The 22,067-nt window shown below is 41.2% G+C and overlaps 1 protein-coding gene across 4 annotated transcripts in view; it reads right to left on the bottom strand.

Annotated features, from left to right (window-relative positions):
- Positions 1–313: 313 nt before the first annotated feature.
- nsd1b (nuclear receptor binding SET domain protein 1b) overlaps positions 314–22,067 on the bottom strand; it is a 41,644-nt gene continuing 19,890 nt past the window's right edge. For 3 of the 4 annotated variants that reach the window (XM_048167311.1, XM_048167314.1, XM_048167313.1), the window contains 12 exons: positions 20,987–21,110; positions 20,695–20,895; positions 11,276–11,455; positions 10,043–10,199; positions 9,755–9,960; positions 8,262–8,374; positions 7,906–8,175; positions 7,142–7,258; positions 6,917–7,058; positions 6,713–6,819; positions 3,876–4,077; positions 314–2,841 (listed from right to left, as the gene is read on the bottom strand). In XM_048167311.1, the coding sequence (XP_048023268.1) occupies positions 2,327–2,841; positions 3,876–4,077; positions 6,713–6,819; positions 6,917–7,058; positions 7,142–7,258; positions 7,906–8,175; positions 8,262–8,374; positions 9,755–9,960; positions 10,043–10,199; positions 11,276–11,455; positions 20,695–20,895; positions 20,987–21,110 (2,334 nt within the window). In that variant the 3' untranslated portion in view covers positions 314–2,326. The remainder of the gene's footprint in view (positions 2,842–3,875; positions 4,078–6,712; positions 6,820–6,916; positions 7,059–7,141; positions 7,259–7,905; positions 8,176–8,261; positions 8,375–9,754; positions 9,961–10,042; positions 10,200–11,275; positions 11,456–20,694; positions 20,896–20,986; positions 21,111–22,067) is intronic. The other variant, XM_048167315.1, reaches the window with a different exon arrangement.

Below are 22,067 nucleotides of genomic sequence, written 5' to 3'. Positions count from 1 at the left end.
TTACAATGTAAATGGAATAGTTTTGTGTTACAGTAATGCTCCTTTTTTCTGCATTATGTGGAAATGTGCTTAATTGTTACGACATTAATGTTGCAATGCCAAACACTTCAATGATCCTAAAAATGGGTTTCATTTTCTTTATGTAAAATAGAATTTATTTTTTCTTGACAGTTTTTGTGAGATTTAATAGTTTCAGTTCCTCTAACATTTGATTAATGACAATTAATGATTGGCAAATGCAATAAATAAATGAAATACAATTTAGATCAAAGCATATACAGGAATGTAGTAAAAACAGCAGCAAGGATGCAACAAGTGTGTACTGTTGTTTATTCTGTACAAAGCACTACAGCACAATTAAAATCTCTGACAAGGCAACAGATTTTTTTTACCCTTTCGCTTGATAATTTGTCTGAAATATACTGAAGTGAAATGACTCTAGGAGCAGCAAGAAAACTAATAAGTTAACATTGCTATACATGAATACAGTAAAAATAAAAGCTAAAATGCTGTTCAACATGAACACATGATCAGTTAGATGGGGGTCAGGAAAACCAGAAGAGGAAATTCAGGAGTGTAGACATGCAACAGGCCAATATCATTTGTCCAATACATTAGCTTCACAAATGATGATAGAGGACTTGTCTTCTAGTGTTTTACACTTGCAGTCTCAGTTCAAATTGTATGTTGATTTAACATGAAGTCAACAAATGACAAAGACTTGGCTGGGAGTGTTTCATTATCAGAATTGCAAAGTCTGTTACTTTCTCCCTTTTAGCTGAAATGTATAAAAACGTACAACAGGATAGAACAGCTCATATTTTTCATCTAACTAGACCTCATAGTTGCGCTTTCATAAGTTTGCTCTGGTTGAGCAGCCAACATTTAAACTTCTGGCTCAACCACTGGTGTGAGTTGGGACAGAACTTCCTGTTTGTTTGAATGTTTTGTAACTGTTGGATGCCACAAGTGTTTCAAAAATCACACTGTTCACCTTTAAATTTACAGCACAATTTACACCAGAAAATTTTGTGACAATTTGGCTAAGATTAATTCGGAGACATTTCTGGGAATTCTCCTAAAATTATCTCAAATAAATTACAAGCATTCTTGCCTTTGTCTAAACATGTTAGCAGGCGAATTTTGGATTATTATACAAAAGTGCTTCAACAAACCGATAGTCTTGAAGTCATTTTAACAGCAGGCTCTATAATACGATGTGAAAAAAATACAGGATCAAGACACCGATATTTTAATTTTATTAATTACCATCACCAAAGTATATTTCAGTTTTAATGCAAATGCTTAGCATATGCCAAACGCATAGCCTTTCAAAGTATAGTCAATTTGATAACTTATGCCAACATAGGCGGTTGACACATTCACTAGACATTTTCATCTTTATCTAATGTCCGTGCTGTTTTTCTCTAGAATCTACACTCTTTGTACTCTTTTAAACTAGAGTTGCGATATCTCTAAACCTTCTCACGCAATCGCTCATCAATGTGCATTTCTGTTGTTAATGTGGTCTTCGGTAGTTTGTTGTTCCATCTCTTACGTTTCTTTTTAGTTTCAAACAGTTCAGCCCAGTGTTGCTACTTTGTGTACCAGATTATTAGCGCAAATTAAGTACACACGGTTACAAAAATTGGGCTGGTGATGAAATTTACGTCACACGCACTGTATGCATGTAGCATTTGTTTGTAAAAACCAAAGTATACTTTGGATTTGAATATATCAACCACTTATTCAATAGTAAAATTGAACCTAAGCTTAGGTTATGTACCATTTGCTCACAGAGCAAATGAGTTTTGGTAACGGTACTTATTATTTATAGTCATTATTATTTGACTCGATGAAGAAGGCAATGGCATTTCCTTGGAAAAATATATTCCCTTCCCTCAATACTGTATTTTCATTCTCTTCAATGTTGCGTTTTTGTGATGTTTAACATCTTTCATAGTGCCAGATGTAGCAAGAAATAATAAGATGGCCAAAATCTCATGACGTCCTATGATGTTGTAACTGTTGATGGCATTGTATGAAGAAGATACTGTTCAATCATCATTTGAATCTTTTTTTATAAGCACTGTCATCTTCATCTTCCTTAAAATCAACCTCATAAAATCTGCAAGTGATAACAGATGGAGATGCAAACTTTTTTTTTGAGTGCCATCTTCAAGTAAGTTGTAGTGATTGGAACTCAAATTACACCAGATACCCTCAGTGAAAGTAGTTTGAGAAAACAAGAACATGGCTAAAAAGAGGTCTGTTGGGACATTTAAACCACATGTCAGTTTGCTTCGATAGTCAATAAATTAAACCTTCATACTTCGGTTTTCTTCTTTATCCTTAGTCTTTCCGAATTATCTGGAGATGCGCTTTTCTCACCATCCATTTCTAAACGCATCAAACTGTCGTCCTCTTCTTCTTTTTCTTCTCCATAGGGAGAAATGGGTGAATATGCACAGTTTAAAGAGATGTTAAGTGGTAGAGGGCTACTGGGGGGGCTAAATGAGACCTGAGGGGCTATATCAGGGGGAGAGGGAGCCTGCGGGACAGCCGTGGTGTTTAGGGTTGTGGTTTTGGTTTTGGCAGCTCTGATGAGGTTTATAGGGTACGTTGTCACGAGTTCTGCAGGGCATTCCCGGATCTCACCAGGCTCCAGGGGCTCGGGGCCACAGGGGTCGTGCTCGCTGCATGACAATCGCCCATCCAGTTTGGATATGAAAAGCATGCCATCTCGATGTTCGACACAATAGGAACTAGGGCACATCTCACAGAAGGAAGCTGCTTCCTGTCCACACAAGTCACACTGATGCCAGGGACACTCCCAACGGCCTGAAATGCAAAACAAGTTACTTACTAAGTCTTTCCCTCCAGTGAGCTGTTACCTGCTGCAAGAGGATCACTGAGTCAGTAAACATTCAGATTTGTTTTGTAAACCAGATCAATTGATTAATTGAAAAGATCCGACTCAAAATAATGATCTGTTCACAAATCAGATATCATTGCTTCCTAATTTTTGGTTAATATTGACTTAAAATAGTTTCACAAAAAAAACTATTATATAAAAGACACTTAATATTCAGTAATATTATTGATTTGACTGCTCTGACACTATTGGATGAGAACAAAACTTGAACTAAATTGAGCTGGATGATGACACTATTGTCTTCTGTAGAGTTGCTCTATAGCTGAATCGAATTTGCTTCATAATTGATCAACGCTGCAACATTGACATTGTAATTGAACTCCACTGAATCAACATTTAGCTGACTCAAGCTGAATAATAACACTATTGCCTTCTGTAGAGTTGCTTAAAGCTGAATTAAGCTTGTTTCATAATTTGATGAAATTGATCTAAACTGAATCAACACTGAGCTGCCTTGGACCTACAGTAATAATGATACTACATCATAGTTGAATTAAGTTTGCTTCATAACTAATGAAAAACTGAAAATGATCAATGTTACTGAACTAGATTGAATCAACATTAAACTAAATTGAGCTGAATAATGACACATTTTAGAACTGCTCTACAGCTGAAATTGTATTCATTCCATGATTGAAGAACTTTGCACCATTAATACTTTAAATACTGTTATTTTCTTGTTTATTATTGTGAAGCTGCTTTGAAACAATCTGTATTGTATTAAGCGCTATATAAACAATTGTGACTTGACATGATTATATGACATGGTGCTATTGAATCCTTTTTGAAGACACTGGTATTGAGAATTGTGAAATTTCACTTGTAATGCTATTGACTACTAAACCTTTGGTACTGCAAAACACTAGTTATAGACATAAAATCAAAGAAAAGTGTATTTTTATGGTCAGTGAGTGGTCTGTGTTTGAGAATTAAGACTGACCTGCAGGTCTCTTGGTGAGATTGAGGCAGTCGGCATGGTAAACCTTAGGACAGCCTGGCCTCTTGCAGGACACAATCTGTCCTCCATCTCCACAGCTAAAGCATTCATCCTCCCGCTCCTTGATTACTTCCTGCTGGGATTTGCGCTTCATCTGGGACTTCTTCTTCAGCTTACGGCCTTTATCGTCTGATGGGGGGTTGTTCTGATAGACACAGAGTTGATGTCTAATTACAATCACTTATCAAAGCAGAAAGGATCACTGAATTTGCAAGAATGCTTTGGATATTAAAAACGGACAGGTTTACATTAGAAATGTATTGTAAATCTCTGTCATATATAACAAACAATACAGATACCAATTATTATTTTTATCAGTGTCCAATAACTATTATATTAATAGCTATTTATATTTTTTAGCTATTATAATGGCTATTATATTTACTTTCATTTATATTTTTTTAATTAATTACAAATTATTATTATTTAGTGATTATTAAATAATATAATTGTCATGTCATATCTTGTTTTGGTATTGTTTCATGTTCACAGTTTATAGTTTGTTTTCATTGTTATGCTGTTTGTTTTGCCATGTGTTTTGTGTCATGTGATTCCATTGCCCTCATGTGTTCATGTCATGTGCTTCCCCTGTCTCATGTGCCATGTTCTGATTGGTTGGTTTTGTCATGTGATTTCAGTTCTGTCTTTCCATTGGTCCATCGTCTTCATTGTTCACAGGTGTTCCTTGTTTGTCATTAGTCCCTTTGTATAAATAGCCCTCATGTTTCATTGTACTCTTGTCTAGCTTTGTTTATTGTAACCCGCTGCTCGCTGTCTCGAGCCGAGCCGAGCCGAGCCGAGCCGAGTCATGTCATGTCATGTCATGTCATGTCATGTCATGTCATGTCATGTCATGTCATGTCATGTCATGTCATGTCATGTCATGTCATGTCATGTCATGTCATGTCATGTCATGTCATGTCATGTCATGTCGAGTCGAGTCGAGTCGAGTCAAGTCATGCTATATCAAGCCACGTCTGTGTTCATGTTTGTATTTTGGGTCATCATTAAATACTGCACTTGGGTTCTTAACTACGCTCGCCACCAGTGGACTCCCTACGTTACAGAAAGCTAGACCAACCATGAACCCAGCAGACACTCTTTTGGATTTACGTCAAGGTAATCGCTGTATAGAGGACTATGTCAAGGATTTGTGACGTGTGCCACTATGTCAATTTTAATGTGGCACTCAAGGACATTTTCCGAAATGGATTAAATGAACTGTTGCGGTCACGATTGCCTGGGGGAAAAATTCATTTCCCCCTTGCACAATATATTGACTATGCACTGGTGTTGGCTGGTTCACCGTTTACTGTAGGAGTTGCGGATGGAGAGCCCCGCAACCCTACAGTATCCATCACACCTGACTGTCTTCTTGCCCCCACGTTCATGTCTGGGATTATTTATGCTACGCCCCTGCCTGCCACGCCAGTGTCACGTCTCAAGCCGGCCACTTCGCTCACGAGCCTGCCGGTCGCTTCGCATGCTAGCCCGCCGCCCGCTTCGCCATCAAGGCCGCCGCGCCAGTGTCTCGCCCCGAGATGGCCGTCAGGCCAAGTCAGAATCTCGTCAGGCCACGCCGGAGCTTCTTCATGCCACGCCGGAGCTTCTTCATGCCACGCCGGAGCCTCGCCACGCCAGAGCCTCGCCATGCCATGGCTGCCACGCCAGAGCCTTGTCATCCCATGCCAGAGCCTTGCCATGCCATGGCCGCCACACCTGCCACACCAGAGCCCCCTCTCACTAAACTTGCCCTAGTTGCCCTCAATTTTTTTTTGGGGGGGGGGGGGGGTTATAGGTACCAAGCTCCTGCGGCTGCGGAGCTTGGTACACCACCGAACCATGGCCCTGGTCCTCCAGTACACTGGGACCCCACGCTCCACGGCCCAGGTCCTCCCACGCTCCACGGCCCAGGTCCTCCCACGCTCCACGGCCCAGGTCCTCCCACGCTCCACGGTCCAGGTCCGCCTATTCCCCTGCAAGGGCCTGGCCCACCATCCCTCCCCCAAGACCACCCCCCTGAACTATAGTTTTTTGTTTTGTTGTTGGGCGTCAGAAGCCACCCTTTAGAGGGGGGGATTCTGTCATGTCATGTCATGTCATATCTTGTTTTGGTATTGTTTCATATTCACAGTTTATAGTTTGTTTTCATTGTTATGCTTTGTTTGTTTTTGCCATGTGTTTTGTGTCGTGATTCCATTGCCCTCATGTGTTCATGTCATGTGCTTCCCCTGTCTCATGTGTCATGTTCTGATTGGTTGGTTTTGTCATGTGATTTCAGTTCTGTCTTTCCATTGGTCCATCGTCTTCATTGTTCACAGGTGTTCCTTGTTTGTCATTAGTCCCTTTGTATAAATAGCCCTCATGTTTCATTGTACTCTTGTCTAGCTTCATTTATTGTAACCCGCTGTTTGGTGTGTGTGTTAGTGTCTATTGTCAAGTCATGCTATGTCAAGCCACGTCTGTGTTCATGTTTGTATTTTGGATTTTGGGTCATCATTAAATACTTCACTTGGGTTCTTAACTACGCTCGCCTCCAGTGGACTCCCTACGTTACAATAATTAATATAAATTATTTTATTATTATAGACTGATAATTGTTTTTCCAGTATTTTCTCTTTTATTAATATTAATAGTAATATTAATAAAATATATTAATAATAATCTTTTATTATTAATTATATCAGCCTTATATCAGCCAAATAAATGATCAATCTATCTCTAGTTATAACATGATGTTATACTATATAAAAGAGAACCTCTGGAGATCATCTGCTTACTTTTGGCCTTACTCCCAGGAATCCACTGCAATTAGATGCACCACACTTGCACACGGTCTTCCCATTGCCCAGACACTCAAGGTTATAGTTGAATGTTAACTCTGTGCCTTTAAAGAAAACATCAAGTTATCAATGATTTTGCAAAAGCATGTAAATGTGAGGCTGTACCACAGTGTCGTCTTTAAAAAAATGAATTTGACTTACCAGCAGGAATATCCGTAAGCGCGAAAAGCCCAACACGCGTGTCTCCATTGACCGTCCATTTTTGGGTCTCGCAGTTCGGCTGGCAACTGTGGTTCATAAAACGGGCTTCATTTCCCTTGGGCCCGGCATCAATAATTCGATCCTTCCAGAAAAAACAAAGCAATATATTCAGCTTCCTATAACAAAAAGTCAGAAAAAACTAGTGTTGTAGTTTTAGAATCTCACTTTGTCCAATGTAAGCATGTAGAAATTGCCGATATTGTTCTCCTGAGCATGTTTAATCCGGGCACGGCATTCTTCCTCGTCAATCACCTCTCCAACATATTCGTTAACAAATCCTCCCTTGGGTCGAGCATTAAAAACAAAGACTTGTTTACAAAGCAGACTGGACAAACTAAAGCTAATTATATCCACATCCATACTGGCTCTCTGTAGAGACATTATAAGGAGGAGGAGATGGACTAATTGTAAAATATGTATAGGAAAAATTCTAACTCTCAATATAAAAAAAGTCAATTGCTTTTTGAAAGTTTGTTTACTCTAAACTGAACACAGTTTTTAGTGTAATTAGACAAAGAGAAGCAAAAATATGTTGTTGAGATTGTTAATTTGAAGCAATTAGCTCAGAAACATGCTAAGCATCAACTATGAGCATTATACAACTGTGAGGTATACTTTTTTTCCGCATTCAACTCCATCTTGCGCACAGTTGAGCAAGCAAATGCCTTCAAAATATATATAATTTACTGTGAGTGTGAATGGATACCCCATGTAGTGGAACTTTGTTTTTGAGCAATTACACAAACATAAAAATCAGGCTGCATGCGGACATCAGAGGACTGTGCTGATGATAAAAATCATGCATGCGGACAGTTCGCGAGCCGGACTGGAACACGAACAAAGTATACTTTAGGACTTTTTTTGTGTGGTCTGCATGAATGATGTTTAATGGAGTCTGTACCCATGAAGAACATTTGAAATCAGCTCACCTTTTTAATGTCGTGCACACAGAGCAGCCCCCAGCCTCGAGACAGTGTCCTGAAGATCTCCACCTGGCAGTACTGCCGTTTGGTGAAGCACTGGTTCTGGCAGCGCTCCCCTGCGGGACAAACCTGTGGATGACATTCGTACAGCAGCATGCGGTTGATGCACTCTGAATCCATACCGCAGGGGTTCTCGTCTGATGCTTTGCAGTTGCAGCGGGGAATCTCCGAAAGGTCTGCCGAGATGATCAGCACTTTGCCAATTGGTTTGTTCACCTATTGGATTGACCAAGATAAGACAGGTACCGTCATAATATAAAGCTAGCAATCAATCTCATAGCATGTCTTGTATGGTCATGTACCTTAATATGTTTGTATGGTGGAGGTTTCTTGTCATTTCGTCGGTCCTCCTGGAGCTGCCGCAGTTCTTTCTCGGCCTGCAGTTCTTTGAATCTTAGTGCAGCTTCTTCCAAAGCTAAACCACATTGAACATTCTGATTTCAGAAATTTTCATTTGATCACTGATTTAGCTACACCAAGAACCATGTAATACAACTAGGTTTTTACATGAGTAGTGTGTGCAGTTGTCACCTTCAAGATACTATGGTGTTGTGGATGGTTGCTAAGGCATTGCTACAAAGTCGTTAAGGAGTTCCAAGTGTTTAGCATGTTTCTATGCAGTTGCTTATGTGGCTGCCCAAGTCAAATGACCCCACCTCTCTTTGATATTCAGGTCCCTTCTACAATGTAAGTCCATTGGACTGCATTAGGGATGCACAATATGTCTGTACCATATTGGCTATCAGCCCATATTAGAGATTTTTATCATTTATAGGTATTGTATAATGTATAATATGTATATATGTGTTTTTGACTATAAAATTAAAGTCAGTGTGGGCCAGTTTTATTCTGGATACTATTGACTTTTGACAGTTGAAACATTCTTTAAAATATCTTTTTTGTGTTCCACAGAAAAGTCAAACAGGTTTGGAATTACATTAGGCAGATTTCATTCTGATAATGACAGAATTTTCATTTTTAGAGACTATTCCTTTAAAGTTAAGGTATTGTCCAGCTTGTTGGACTCTCTGGTTCTGACCAGTTCCCTGACCCTTCCTCCTCCGCTGGTTCCATCCAGTCTTCTAGCTCCCCCTCCTCAGCCAGTCCCGTCCAGTTAACAGCCTCTGCCCAGTTTTTTTCCTTCGGCTCAACTGGCTGCCTCCAGTTCCCTTCGCTGTCATCCTTACTCCCACTGGCTCCACCTTGGTCTTCCAAGCCCCCAGCTCAACCGTGGTCATTTGTCTCCGACTGGCCCTCTGTACAAGTGAAATCACCCTGCTTCTCCAGTCTCCCTGACTCTGCCACGTTCTTCTGTCTCCTTGGCTCCACCCTGGGCTGCACCGCCTAAGGCTCCACAATGGGCTTCATCCCTCTGGCTCCATCATGGCATCCCACTCTGCTAGCTCCTCCATTGTTTAGTTCTTGATTTAGTCTTTGTATTCATAGCCCTGAGTTTCAGTTATCCGTTCTCATCTTTTATGTTGGTTGTGCTTCCCAGCATTTCCAGTTGTTTAGAGTCTTTGTTTTGATTATTTAATTACCACTTGCTCTTAGATCAACACCTTAACTTTCCCTTGCTTAACCAAACTATGACAACATTTCAGTGTTGTGATGTCTAAATTCACTTTTTAGTATTGGATTTGTAGTATTGGTAGCAAAATGATTTCGTTTTATTTTACATTTAATATCAATTTTATCACACCTGAAAATGTTAATCTGATCGCTAAAAAAAGCGATAGGGCATTAGAAATAGCAGTACCAAAAGCAAGCAGAAATAATTAGTTGCAGAAGATACCTTTCTTATAGGTAGAGTCAACTCCCTTTCCCATTTTCTCTTTACTGTTGGCATCACCCTCCATGTAAGGGAAAACACGAGCTTGGTAAGTCCACAGGTAGTCGTTAGAACCAAAGAAAAGAACTGGGAACTCTCCAACATCATGTCTCATGCGGAGGATATTCTCAGGAATGTTTTTGGGATTGCTAACTTCCGCTGGCCACCATCTAACAAAGAGCAGAGCAAAAACTGTTGTGTACAATGACTGTACAAACCAGGAATAATAATGGTTGGTTTGTGCATGCTGACCTGTAGCGGCCCACTTTCACCCACACTACCTCCTTGTAGTGTGGTTTCTTTCCAGCACGACAGTCGTTGCAGTACCAGCTGCCTTCTGGCATGTCGATGTTCAAACACTCTCTGTGAAATGCTGCAGGACATGACTCACAACACAGTAGACTACCTCCTGTAGAGGGAAGTGATACAGATACGGAGAGGAATTGTTTCTGATAAGGTAATATAAAGTGAACTTGTAAGGGAAGTTCTCTTAAAGGGGTGGTTCATTGCGATTTCACTTTTTTAACTTCAGTTAGTGTGTAATGTTGCTGCTTGAGCATAAACAGTATCTGCAAAGTTACAGCGCTGAAAGTTCAATGCAGATGAGATATTGTCTTTTAAAGTTATGGCAGTTTAATGCCTACAATTATGACTGGTTTGGACTACAACAAGCTTCTGCAATTAACATAAACCCTGCCCCCGGGAATACGCAACAAAGTGGGCGAGGCCATGTCACGTGCATACAAGTCTTCTGTGTTTGTGATTCCTAGGGATGCTGGACTTTGGGAACAATGTTTAAAATTTATGTTTAATTCTATTCCTGACAATTATAATGCTAATTTAGCTGTCTGTGCTGCACATTTTACGGAAGACAACTTCCAGAATCTACACAAGTTCAATGCTGGATTTGCACAAAGGCTATTACTGAAAGATGGAGCAGTTCCCACTTTAAAAGCAGAAGCTGCTGTTTATGGGCCCCAACCTGTAAGTATATTTTATTGTTTATAAAGTTATATAGTTTCTGGGACGTAAACAAAGACCAATTAGCTAAATTCTATTTCATACTTCTCCAACAAACGGCAACAAACACCAACAAACTTCTATGTAATCACACCAGCAAACTTCTGTTGGTGTTTGTTGGCGTTTCTGTTGTCAGTGTACAGCTTTTATGTTGTGTTTACCCACATGCTCGTTCATGTTACAAATAAACAATACCTTTACAAAAATGCTACTACTCAGTCATGTATTCAGCTACAGTAAAGCTTTAATCAGGATAACACTGTATATCGAAAGCTAACATAAACAGCAGTAACATTTACAAGTGACAGCATATCTAAACACTTTGATACAAATACAAACATCTGAGCCCATTACGTATTTCTGAGGGAGGGGCTTTATAGAACCAGGAACTTAACAGAGCATTTTTAGGAGAAGGGAAACAACGGTGTAGAATAAAGGTAAAATATATGAAAAATCTGAGTTAACCTTCTGAGCAGACGAAGCACCAGCTGACGTTGACATGCTCGTGGTTGCGGCAGCCTTTTCTTGGTGTGAAGTGATTGGGACACACTATGTTGCTGTCTGTGAGCGTGACACTCCCAGCAGGTACGCAGTAATCGTTGGCGTGATATGCCACAGGGCATCTGATACAGCAGGTTAGCTGGCCTGAGACAAAATACAGAGAATTTCATAATAAAATTATGCACCCACATTTGAAATATGTGTGATTTAGATGGGGAACACTAACATGGTATGATATATCATTACCATAACGGTTATCAAGTTTTTTTTGTGTTTTTTTTTAATCCGTATCAGGCAATTTCATTAGTTTTAAAAGGGGTCCTGTTATGCTTTTTCACTTTTAGTTAGTCTGTAATGTTGCTGTTTGAGCCAAAAAAGATCTACAAGGTTACTATCACGGATCTGCCAGGCTCTCACCCCAGCCAATCATAGTGCACACCCTTACCAGAGTACTAATCACACACACCTGCACCTTATCTGCACGATCATCAGGACTGCTACATAACCGCACACCTTGACCACCATCATTGTCTGGTTTCATTCATAAGTGGACTACTTACCTGTTCTCCAGTGTTTACTCGAGCGATTACCTCTAGGGATTACATCCAGCATTTGTATTCCAGCATCTTCCTCTCCCTTGTGTCTCCTGTGTTCTCCAGTCAACAACCTGCAAAAGACCATTACTACCATACTCACCAAACATGACAAGGTGTGTGCATCCATCTAGCTATCCGTTCAGCCATCCATGATCTCCTGCACCTGTAAGACAAGGAAAATCTATATTACCAAGCCATTCTCATTCTGCAAGTCTTTTTGAACTGCATACTCAACTGTATTCTGCAATCTACTCTTGTGCTGTCAATAAAGCTCACCGTTAACTGCATTTCTCTGTGTCTGAGTCTGCATTCTGTAACAGAAGACTGGACCCTAAAGGAATTAACAGCATCATGAGCACCTCTGACCCATTCCAGGAGACTGTGGATTCCCTTCGGAGTGTTCAGCTGAGCGGCAGAGGAGGCTGATCCAGGGGCTTTGCCTATACTGCAGTGCTGGTGGGCATGTGATCTCATCATGCTCAGTCCACGATCAGTGGTGAGTTTTGTGCTTGTCTACATAGACGATATCTTCGTCTACTTGCGGAGCATGGCCAAACATTCCCAGCATGTTGTGGAGGTCCTGAAATGCCTGAAAGAATTCTATCTTTTCCTCAAAGCTGAGAAGTGCTCTTTCCAACAGTCCTTAGTGCAGTTCCTTGGATACAACATCAGCAAACATGGTATCCAAATGGATAAGAGGAAGTTGGAAGGCGTTAAGAACTGGCCCACGCCAACCACCATCAAAGAGCTCAAAGAGCTTCCTAGGATTTGCGAATTTCTACCAACAGTTCATCCAAGATTACAGCTCCATCATTAGTCCCTCAACCAATCTGCTGAAGAACAAGCCCAAGTCTCTGTCCTGGTCACCATCTGCCATCAAAGCATTCCAACGACTCAAAGAGGCCTTCACCAGCGCAATGCTTCTTATCCATCTTGACCCCAACAAACCTTTCGTCGTGGAAGTGAATGCATCCACCACCAGTGTAGTAACGGTTCTGTCTCAGCAGCAGGGGATTCCAGCCAGACACCATCAATGCACCTTCTCCAAGAAGCTCACCCCGGCGTAGAGAAAGTATGACATCGGCAACCAGGAGCTCCTTGCCATCAAGTTAGCCATTCAGGAGTGGAGGCATTGGTTGGAGGGTGCACAACATCCTTTCACTGAGTTGACTGACCACAAGAGCCTTGAATATTTAAGAGAAGCTAAGAGATTAAATCCTCACCAGGCTGGTTGGGCTGTTTTTTTTTTTACCCAATTTAACTTCTCCATTTCTAATTTTTCAGGTACCAAGAATGTGAAAGCTGACGCTCTTTCTCATCTGCATGCTCCAGAAGAGGTCCACTAAGAACCTGAACCCATCCTGCCCACTAGCATGATTGTGAGTCCCATCCAGTGGTCCCCAGAGCCAGCCACCTCCACCAATGCCTCCACAGCTACTCCACCAGGTTGTCCACCTGAGCTTCAGTATCTCTGGGCACTGGCCACTCAGGGGCCAATAACACCTTCTCGCTGCTAAGAGACCGCTTCTGGTGGCCCAACATGGCCAGGGATGTGAGAAGGTTTGTTCGAGGTTGCTCTGACTGAACCATCTCAAAGAGTACTCGCCTTTTTGCCTTTTTTACCACCCTAGATGTAACCATAAATCTCTCCTCAGTTTACCATCCCTAGTCAAATGGGCAGATGGAGAGAAAGATCCAGAAGATTGGACGCATCCTACGAACCTTCTGCCATGGCCACCAGAACTCTTGGAACCAGTTCCTGGGCTGGGCAGAGTATGCACATAACTCCCTCCGTCAGCCTGCCACTGGACTTATGCCCTTCCAGCGCGTACTCTGTTTCCAGCCATCTTTGTTCCCATGGTCTGGAGAACCATCTGATGTCCCATCTGTCGACCACTGGTTCCGAGAGAGTGAGAGGGTCTTGAACGCAGCTCACCATCAGCTTCAGTGGGAAGTGCACCGCCAAAAGGATCAGCAGACCTCCGGTGGACTGAAGCTCTAACTTATCAGCCTGGTCAGACGGTTTGGCTTTTAACCCAAGATATCAGGATGCGCTTGCCTTGCAAGAAGCTCAGTCCCAGATACAGTGGCCCCTTCACTGTTACCCAGCAGATCAACCCAGTCACGTATCAACTTCAGCTTCCTTCACAGTACAGGATTCACTCTTCTTTCCATGCTCACTCCTCAAGCCTTATCACTTTCCTGTTTCTGTTCCCACAGAGCCTGGCCCAGCAGAAGAAGCCCTTTTCTCCAGCATTTACTCCAGTGATTACCTCCAGCGTTTGTATTCCAGTGTCTTCCTTTCCCCGTGGAAGAGGCTGGCGGGTTGGGGTACTGTCATGGATTTGTCAGGCTCTCACCCCAGCCAATCACAGCACACACCCTCACCATTGTAATAAATCACACACCTGCACCTCATCTGCACGATCATCAGGACTGCTACATTAGCACACACACACCATGTTCGGTCTTGTTCATACTAAGTGGACTACTTACCTTTTCTCCAGTGATTACCTCCAGCATTTGTATTCCAGCGTCTTTGCATGCGTCAACTGCATACTCACCCGTATCCTCCAATCTGCTCTGTGCTGTCAATAAAGCTATTAACTGCATTTCTCTGAATCTACATTCCATAACAGTTACAAAGCTCAAAGTCCACTCTAAAGGGAGATTATGATATTTTATTTAACAGAATCCACTTTTCAAGAACTACAACAAACTGCTCATTTGGACTACAATGTGTTTTTTTCAGATCTTGTGAAGTCACAGTGTTACTCATTTAGATAATCTCTGCCCACGGAATTCACAAAAAAGGGGGTGAGGCCTGGTTAAGCTGCACTAAAGAAGATGAAGAGTGTTGTTGCTGTTTTTTCCACCCTGGAAAAAGTTTGTCCAAAGGTGGACAAACATAGTGAGGTTAAAATTTATTTTGAATTGTTTTGTTTGACAACACTTCGAACGTCAACAGGAAGTTACTCCGCTCAGGATCGCTTAGAGAACCTTTAATATACGGTGCACTTTCAAATTTAAAACTTTGCAGGATGTTTTCATTCACTTAGAGCTATGTTACACACTACATGAAAGGTAATTTTCAAAAATCCATAATAGGGGCACTTTAGTCATTGCTGAAATGAAGAGGTTCGAAGTTTGGCTAATTTAGATTTGTGCGAAATGCAGCAGGCAGTCGGTAAGAACTGTGTGAGTTGACTCTTAGTTGAAGAGACGCCAAGCAGGGTCTAAGTTCTCACTCTGTTTACTGAAGAGCTGATTGAGTATGTGTGGTTATAAAGAGAAATAAACTTATATTAATAAATGTATTCCACAAACATAAACATCCATTTAAATGATTAAACAGTATTCAGTCTGTATACAAGAATGATAGGCCTATTAATAAATTATTATTGGACAATTATGAGTAACTATTCTCAACATCGCCACAAGACAGCGATAGTAGCACGTAAATGCCATTCAACTGGGCATGCCATATGCATGTGATATGGTGTGATTGGGTTAAGGTGGGCCACATCTGAGAAGGTATACCCAAGGGGCTTTGAGTTGAGAATACCTTCAACCTCGACCAAGACTGTTCTCAACACTTCCTCAGTGACAGTCTGGCCCCCGATGGTCACTCTAAGGGTTGCCTTGATCAAGCAGATCTCCCTCTCCCAGCAGCCACCAAAGTGAAGGGCACTTGGAGGATTGTAGACGAACTTGATCTGCTGGCTGGCGAGGTGACTCTGATCTTGGAGGGCGGCAAAGGAGTCAATCAATTAACGTTCTCCTCCCTTAAAGTTAGTGCCTTGGTCACACAATAGCTCATACGGTTTCCCTCGTTGGGCAATGAAATGATATCCTTGATCCCACACTGCTTGCTACCATCCATACTTCTCACCCAGATCGTCCTGCTCCCCGTGGAAGAGGCTAACGGGGTTGGGGTACTATCATGAATATGTCAGGCTCTTATCCCAGCCAATCACAGCACACACCCTCAGCAGACTACTAAATCACACACCTGCACCTCATCTGCACAATCATCAGGAATGCTACATAAGCACACACCTCGTCCACCATCATTGTCTGGTCTCGCTCAAAGTTAGTGCCTTGGTCACACAATAGCTCATACGGTTTCCCTCGTTGGGCAATGAACCATCATAGGGCCATCAGGAATGAGTCACAGTTGAAACAGCATCTGTATCTAGTACTTCACAGTGGCGTAGATGTCAAGCTCAGGGGAGAGTGTGGCCAGTCTGCTTGTGGCTGACACTGATTTGCCTGACTTCAGAAGCCTCAGCTCTATGGGAAAAGATTCGGCTTGAGCTTGACAGAAGACTGCTTGCGGGGGGCAACACGGAATCTTCTACTTGACCCTTGCTGCCCTCTGTCTGCAGGTAAGCCACTGACCCATATGCCTGCTCCGACACATCACAGAACACATGTCTACAGGAAGGGTGATCCATCTGTGAGCTGAAGTAACACCTGGGCTGAGATATCTCCTCTAGACCACTCAACTAATTCTCCCAATCAAACCACAAGGTAAGCAATGCCCCAGGCATCCCAGTTGTGCCTCTTGTCCCACAGACGCTGTACCATTATCTTGGCTCTGGTAGTATAAGGGATGATATAACCGAGAGGGTCATATTGGCTTGCTAGAACATGGTAAATGTGATCTGCATTGCCACGGGGGAACAGCGTCTGCTCTGTGCTTATAATGTAGGGTGTCCGACTGACAGTGCCAGGGCTGTCCGAATGTAGACTCATGGTCCTTTTGACCTTGACGGAGCTAGAGTTTACAGGTACTGGATCTGGACTCAGAGGGGAGGGGAGTAATCGCTGAATCGCTCAAAGCCTCTGGAGTCTAGGAGTGAAGGGAGTCGATCAACTAGTTCTCAGGCTTCTTGGGGGGAGTAAAGACGGTGCAGACAATTATCGACTTGGTCTCTAGGATCAGAGCAGTGGTTCTGAAGCAGAGCAGAACCACTAGTAGTGATTGGATCTCGTCACTATCTTGTTGCTGCAGAAGGGAATCACATCCATCTGCCAGTCTCTCAATGTAAGCAAACAGGTCTACATTGGGATGGAGAGATGTGAAGAGGGATTAGTGAGCACTGAACCCATGCTTAATCTCATTCGTGGGGCCTTGAAGAGTCCATCCCAGATGGGACTTAACTGCTGCAGGTTCACCTGGTGGGCCTAACAGGACAGGTTCAACAGGTGTGATAAGATGTGGGTGGTCTGAACCAATCAACAGCACAAGTTGCACTTTATCCATCTGCTGCAGTGGGATACCAGCGAGGTGTCGATACCACTTCTGTAAGGATGCCACTGGGTAGGTATGTTCAGCAAGGCCCAGTCTCTTGGCTGTGAATGCACCTCTGATGAGGAATTTCTTGTGAAGATTAGACACAGACACTGTGAAAGACACAGCCGCCCCATGAAGCACCTGCTTATCTTGTCTGACTGTTCGCAACATCAAGTCTTCTGGTTGTCCTTTAAGGTTCAGCGGCTGAGCTGCAGCATGGAGAAGAATAGTCTTTTCTGACCCATCATTAAGCACAACATATCTCCATTCATGTCTCCATTGAGTCTTTCACAGGGCCTGATGGAAGCATGATGATTGTGACCGCATCTCCAACAGTGGTTATTCTTGCAAATCCAGGCCTCTTTCTTTTCCTTATTCAGTTCTTTAAAGTTGAGACATCCATTATGAAAATGACTGGCACTGTCACAGTAAGGGCAGTAAGCACGTGACTTCTCTCTGTACCTGTTGGAGCTAGGTCTGGACTCTGGAGCTGGCACTCTGCATTCACTGTCTGCAGCAGGCTTCTTGTTACCCAGCAGGATGCTTGTGGATCTTGGTTGATGAGTCTGGACCATAAGTATCATCCTGAACCTGGAGCTCGTACTCTAATCAGTCCGCAAAGTCAAGAAAAATAGGAACTGTTAAGACTGATTTATACTTCTGCATTGGACCTACACCGGAGCCTCTGTGCCGTAGGCTATGTGTCTGTTTTCTTTATACTTCTGCATTGTTGCCCACGTCGACGTGCATGCAGACCACTAGGAGGCAGTGTCCGCAGTCATGTTGAGTATCAAGGCAAAAGTCGAAGAAGAAGCAGCTTGTCATGTACGTTGTCAGAGAAGCTTACAAATAGAAGCGGCAAAGAGGTAACAACTTTTGTTGCAGTATGACTGAATTTGTCCTCTGATACAGAGCATTTCTTCATTCCTATGGAAGTTGACGCTCGCTCTTCTCTGATTGCTCCGCGCCAGTTTTTTGACCTGAGGGAGGGGTTCTAGCAGACCAATAACAGTGCTTGAGGTCCACGTAGAACTGACACGTTGTTACATTTTTGAAGAGGTGCACATCAAGCTACGTCGTAGGCTACGCGTGGTACACACAGCCTAGGCCGTTTCTACGCCATAGCTACGGTCTTAAGCTTGTGAGGAAGTTTGCCTGGCAGCCTGGACACAAGCGAACCACATTCCAACTTTGCCGCCACTTCTGACCCCAACTGCTCTAGCATACTCACTAATGAGCGCACACGGAGGGCAATCAGCTTGAATGCTCTAACATCTCATGTTAGAGTTGACTCTTAGTTGAAGAGACACACCAAGCAGGGTCTAAGTTCTCACTCTGTTTACCGAAGAGCTGACTGAGTATACTTGTGTGGTTCTGTAGACAAGAGAAATAAACTTATTAATATATATATATATATATATATATACATACATACATACATACATACATACATACATGTATTCCACAAACATAAACATCCATTTAAATGATTAAACAGTATTCAGTCTGTATAAAAGAATGATAGGCCTATTAATAAAGTATTATTGGACAATTCTGAGTAACTAGTAACTAGTTACATCGTCACAAGAGAGTGCTAGTAGTACGTAAATGGCATTCAACTAGGCATGCGATAAAGTGTGCACTACATAACATCTAACATAAAATGGCACATAGAAAAAAACTCCGAAATACACTGAACAGAACTAGCTAATCGGCTAGTGTTTAGGCTGGAAATTAAACTAAGCATTTCTCAGCAAAAACAGGAAATATATAGACAATATTTACTTACTTGATATGTACGCACACAGCAACTCAATATAGTCTTAAAATGAATAGTAATAGAGCATCGATGGATGAACTATAATGAAGCTGACAAACTTTACACTCTCTAACATGCGCTGCGTCTTCTCTCTATTTCCAACACGGTTCCGCTTCAGCACAGGTGACGCTATGGTAATATTGTATGCTGTGATTGGTCAGGATTATCCAGGACATTTATGCTGCCTTCACATGCTATCGGAAATTTGAAAATTCCCACTTTTGAAGTAGTGATTATGAGCTCATCACATTCAAGTTTCAAATTAGGTGGGCATTCATGTGCAATTTTTACATAGGAAACTCGTATTTATGATAATTCCGAGAGCATGTGAAGGTGGCATTAAAGCATCCGGGCCTTTTGTATAATTCCAATTATAAGTTTTATGTAGTTGCTATGATATAAACAAAGGGCAAAGCTTTGATTCCGCTAGCCTGCTAACTAACATTACAGTATTGATGTAGTGTTTATTGTAGCTTTTGTAAGCTCTCGCTTTTCTAAGACTGTTCACCACCCCTTAGGAAAATTATCCTTGATTTTGTGAGCGATTTCTGTTTGTATTACCATAGTTTTCCGACAAATATGATTAAATGGTGGATAACATCATATCTGTAATCTCTAAGAAAATTACAAAAAACAACAACAACAAAAAAAACATACCACTCTGAAACATCCTGTGAAATCCTTGCTTGCAAAGTCCATGCTTGAAATCCGGTCTGCTAATCCTCTTGTTCGTTAACATTGTCAGGGTCTGAATCGGTCTCAAATTGGTTTGAAATTGAAGCCATCCTTAATTATTTACACCAGAGAAAAACTCACTGTTATGAAGGGGTGTGACTTTTCCCGAACAAGCGCCAATCACAACACACTGGGTCAGCTAAACAATCACAGCACATTTCGTATTTCAGAAAGAGGGGCTTCATCGAAACAGGAACTAGACAGCGCGTTCAAGCCGGACTGTGGAGAGAGGAGCTGTAATAATGTAAAATATGTGAAAAATAATGCGTTTTTTGAACAAACAGGCATAAAAACATATTCTAGTACAGCCCAAAACAAAATCAAGACTTCGTAAAAGGGCATAATAGGACCCCTTTAAATTTAGATTACCTTTGCACTAGATTACCTTTGAATCTTTTAAAACACTTAAATGTAATATTTAGCAAATCTCAAAATTAAAATCAATTTTTCATACTTTACATTATAATGTTGTGATGCACAAAATCACCAAATTCAAATGACTGATTTTAGTTTTAAGTGTTTAATTTTAAAATTATTTAGGCAAAATAGCATAGAATATTCATATCAGCCATTTATTGGTTATCAGCCACAACATGAAATAATCATGGGCTTATCTGTATTGACCAGAATTATAGTATCGGTCTATACCTAGTTTGCAAGATGACATCTTAAAGCTAATTTGCACTGCTCCAACATACACAGCATCCAAAGATTGTTGCCATTATGATGAGGTAACTCACCTAATTAAAAATAACAACTTTATGGACCCACACTTTATGGACTGAATCTTACATATATACAGATATTGCTGTTCCCAGGTGGAATTGTTGGTGTTTTTTAGGGCAGTGACGACAAGCCTTCATTATGTACAATCACCTGATTCATTGTGTAGAATCACCTGATCTAGCACCTAACTGCTCTAAGCACAACAAACCTTTAGATATGGATGGATTGGTAGGGTTTGTGATGAAACACGACAGGCAGACGTGTAGAGGGCAACGAAAGGCCCGGTTCAGAGGTACAGTGGGTGCATGGCTGGCAGCGCACTCCCCATGGTAGAACTTCCCACATCCAGGAAGCATACAGCGCCTGACGTCCTCACCCAAGCTCTTACAAGCAAAGCATGAGTGTATACCTATTCAAATATTCACAAAACCTGCTGTCAAAAGCTGTAAAATTACTTTAAGACAAATTGTTGGTGTGTGAATTATGGAGCAGGCACTCACCAGACGTGCACTCCTGACATAAAAACTTTCCTGTGGGAAGCTCGTTCAGACCAGTGCATTGTGGGTGGAATGCCCTACAGCATTGCCCTTCACACAGAAGGAGATCTCCCTGTTTCTCACACGCCTTCAGAAACAGCAGAGGAGGAGGTCATTGAGGTATTTTATAATATACCATAGTTATTGACTACTTAATTTAGTCAACTAATATTTTAAATGATAAATTTAAATTTGCCAAAACATCCTGAGATCAATCACTCCTTGGAAACATCTTAGTCTTAAATATAGTTTTAATTAATTTTTTCCAATTGATAATGTCATTTGACACTGTCATTTGTTTATGATTAAAGTTAGCATAAAATAAAAGTCTACCCTATTTTTTAAATGCATCCATGCATTTTGATCTTTGTTTTTGATCTTATGGTGAAGCAACAGACTTCTTCACCAATCAATTAGTCTGCTTAAACCCTGCCCCTTTCTTACAATCAATTGCAAACTTGCATTCAGATCTGCCTACAGCCAATCAACAACCAATGGATAAAACCAAGTTCTTTTTTAATAATCTGTTTCTCCCAGATATACAGTATATCAAAAAGATATGTCCTACTTCTGTTTCATTGTGACTTTAAGCCTTAAAAATACAGGTCATTGTCAATATTTGTGATAATTCATTTTTCATTTATTTTTGTTTTTACTAGTATCAGTAATTGTTAGCCAGTGTTGGTTAAGTTACTCTAAAAAAGTAATTAATTAGCTACTAATTATATCTTCAACAGTGTAATTATATGTACTAATTACTCTCACTAAAATGTATTGCATTACTTATTACTCCCTAATTAATCCCAAATCAACCTCAACCAGTTGAACAATAGAAAGGTAGACATGAAACTGCTCTTTTAATTCTTTTAAATAAATAATATAAAATTACATAAATTACTCTTGAACTGACCAGAGAAAAGGTTACATTAAAAACATTTTAACATTAGATGTTAAATTTTTATGTTAAATCCACTGTTGTTTTATATAAAATTGTTCTATAGTCTATACAGAATTTAATGCAATTACATCAGTAGTAACTGTAATT

This window comes from Megalobrama amblycephala, linkage group LG18, assembly GCF_018812025.1.
Source record: "Megalobrama amblycephala isolate DHTTF-2021 linkage group LG18, ASM1881202v1, whole genome shotgun sequence".
In the NCBI taxonomy this organism is placed as follows: Eukaryota; Metazoa; Chordata; class Actinopteri; order Cypriniformes; family Xenocyprididae; genus Megalobrama; species Megalobrama amblycephala.
The sequence above is the reverse complement of the archived record's forward strand: the minus strand, read 5'-3'. Positions and strand labels throughout refer to the sequence as shown.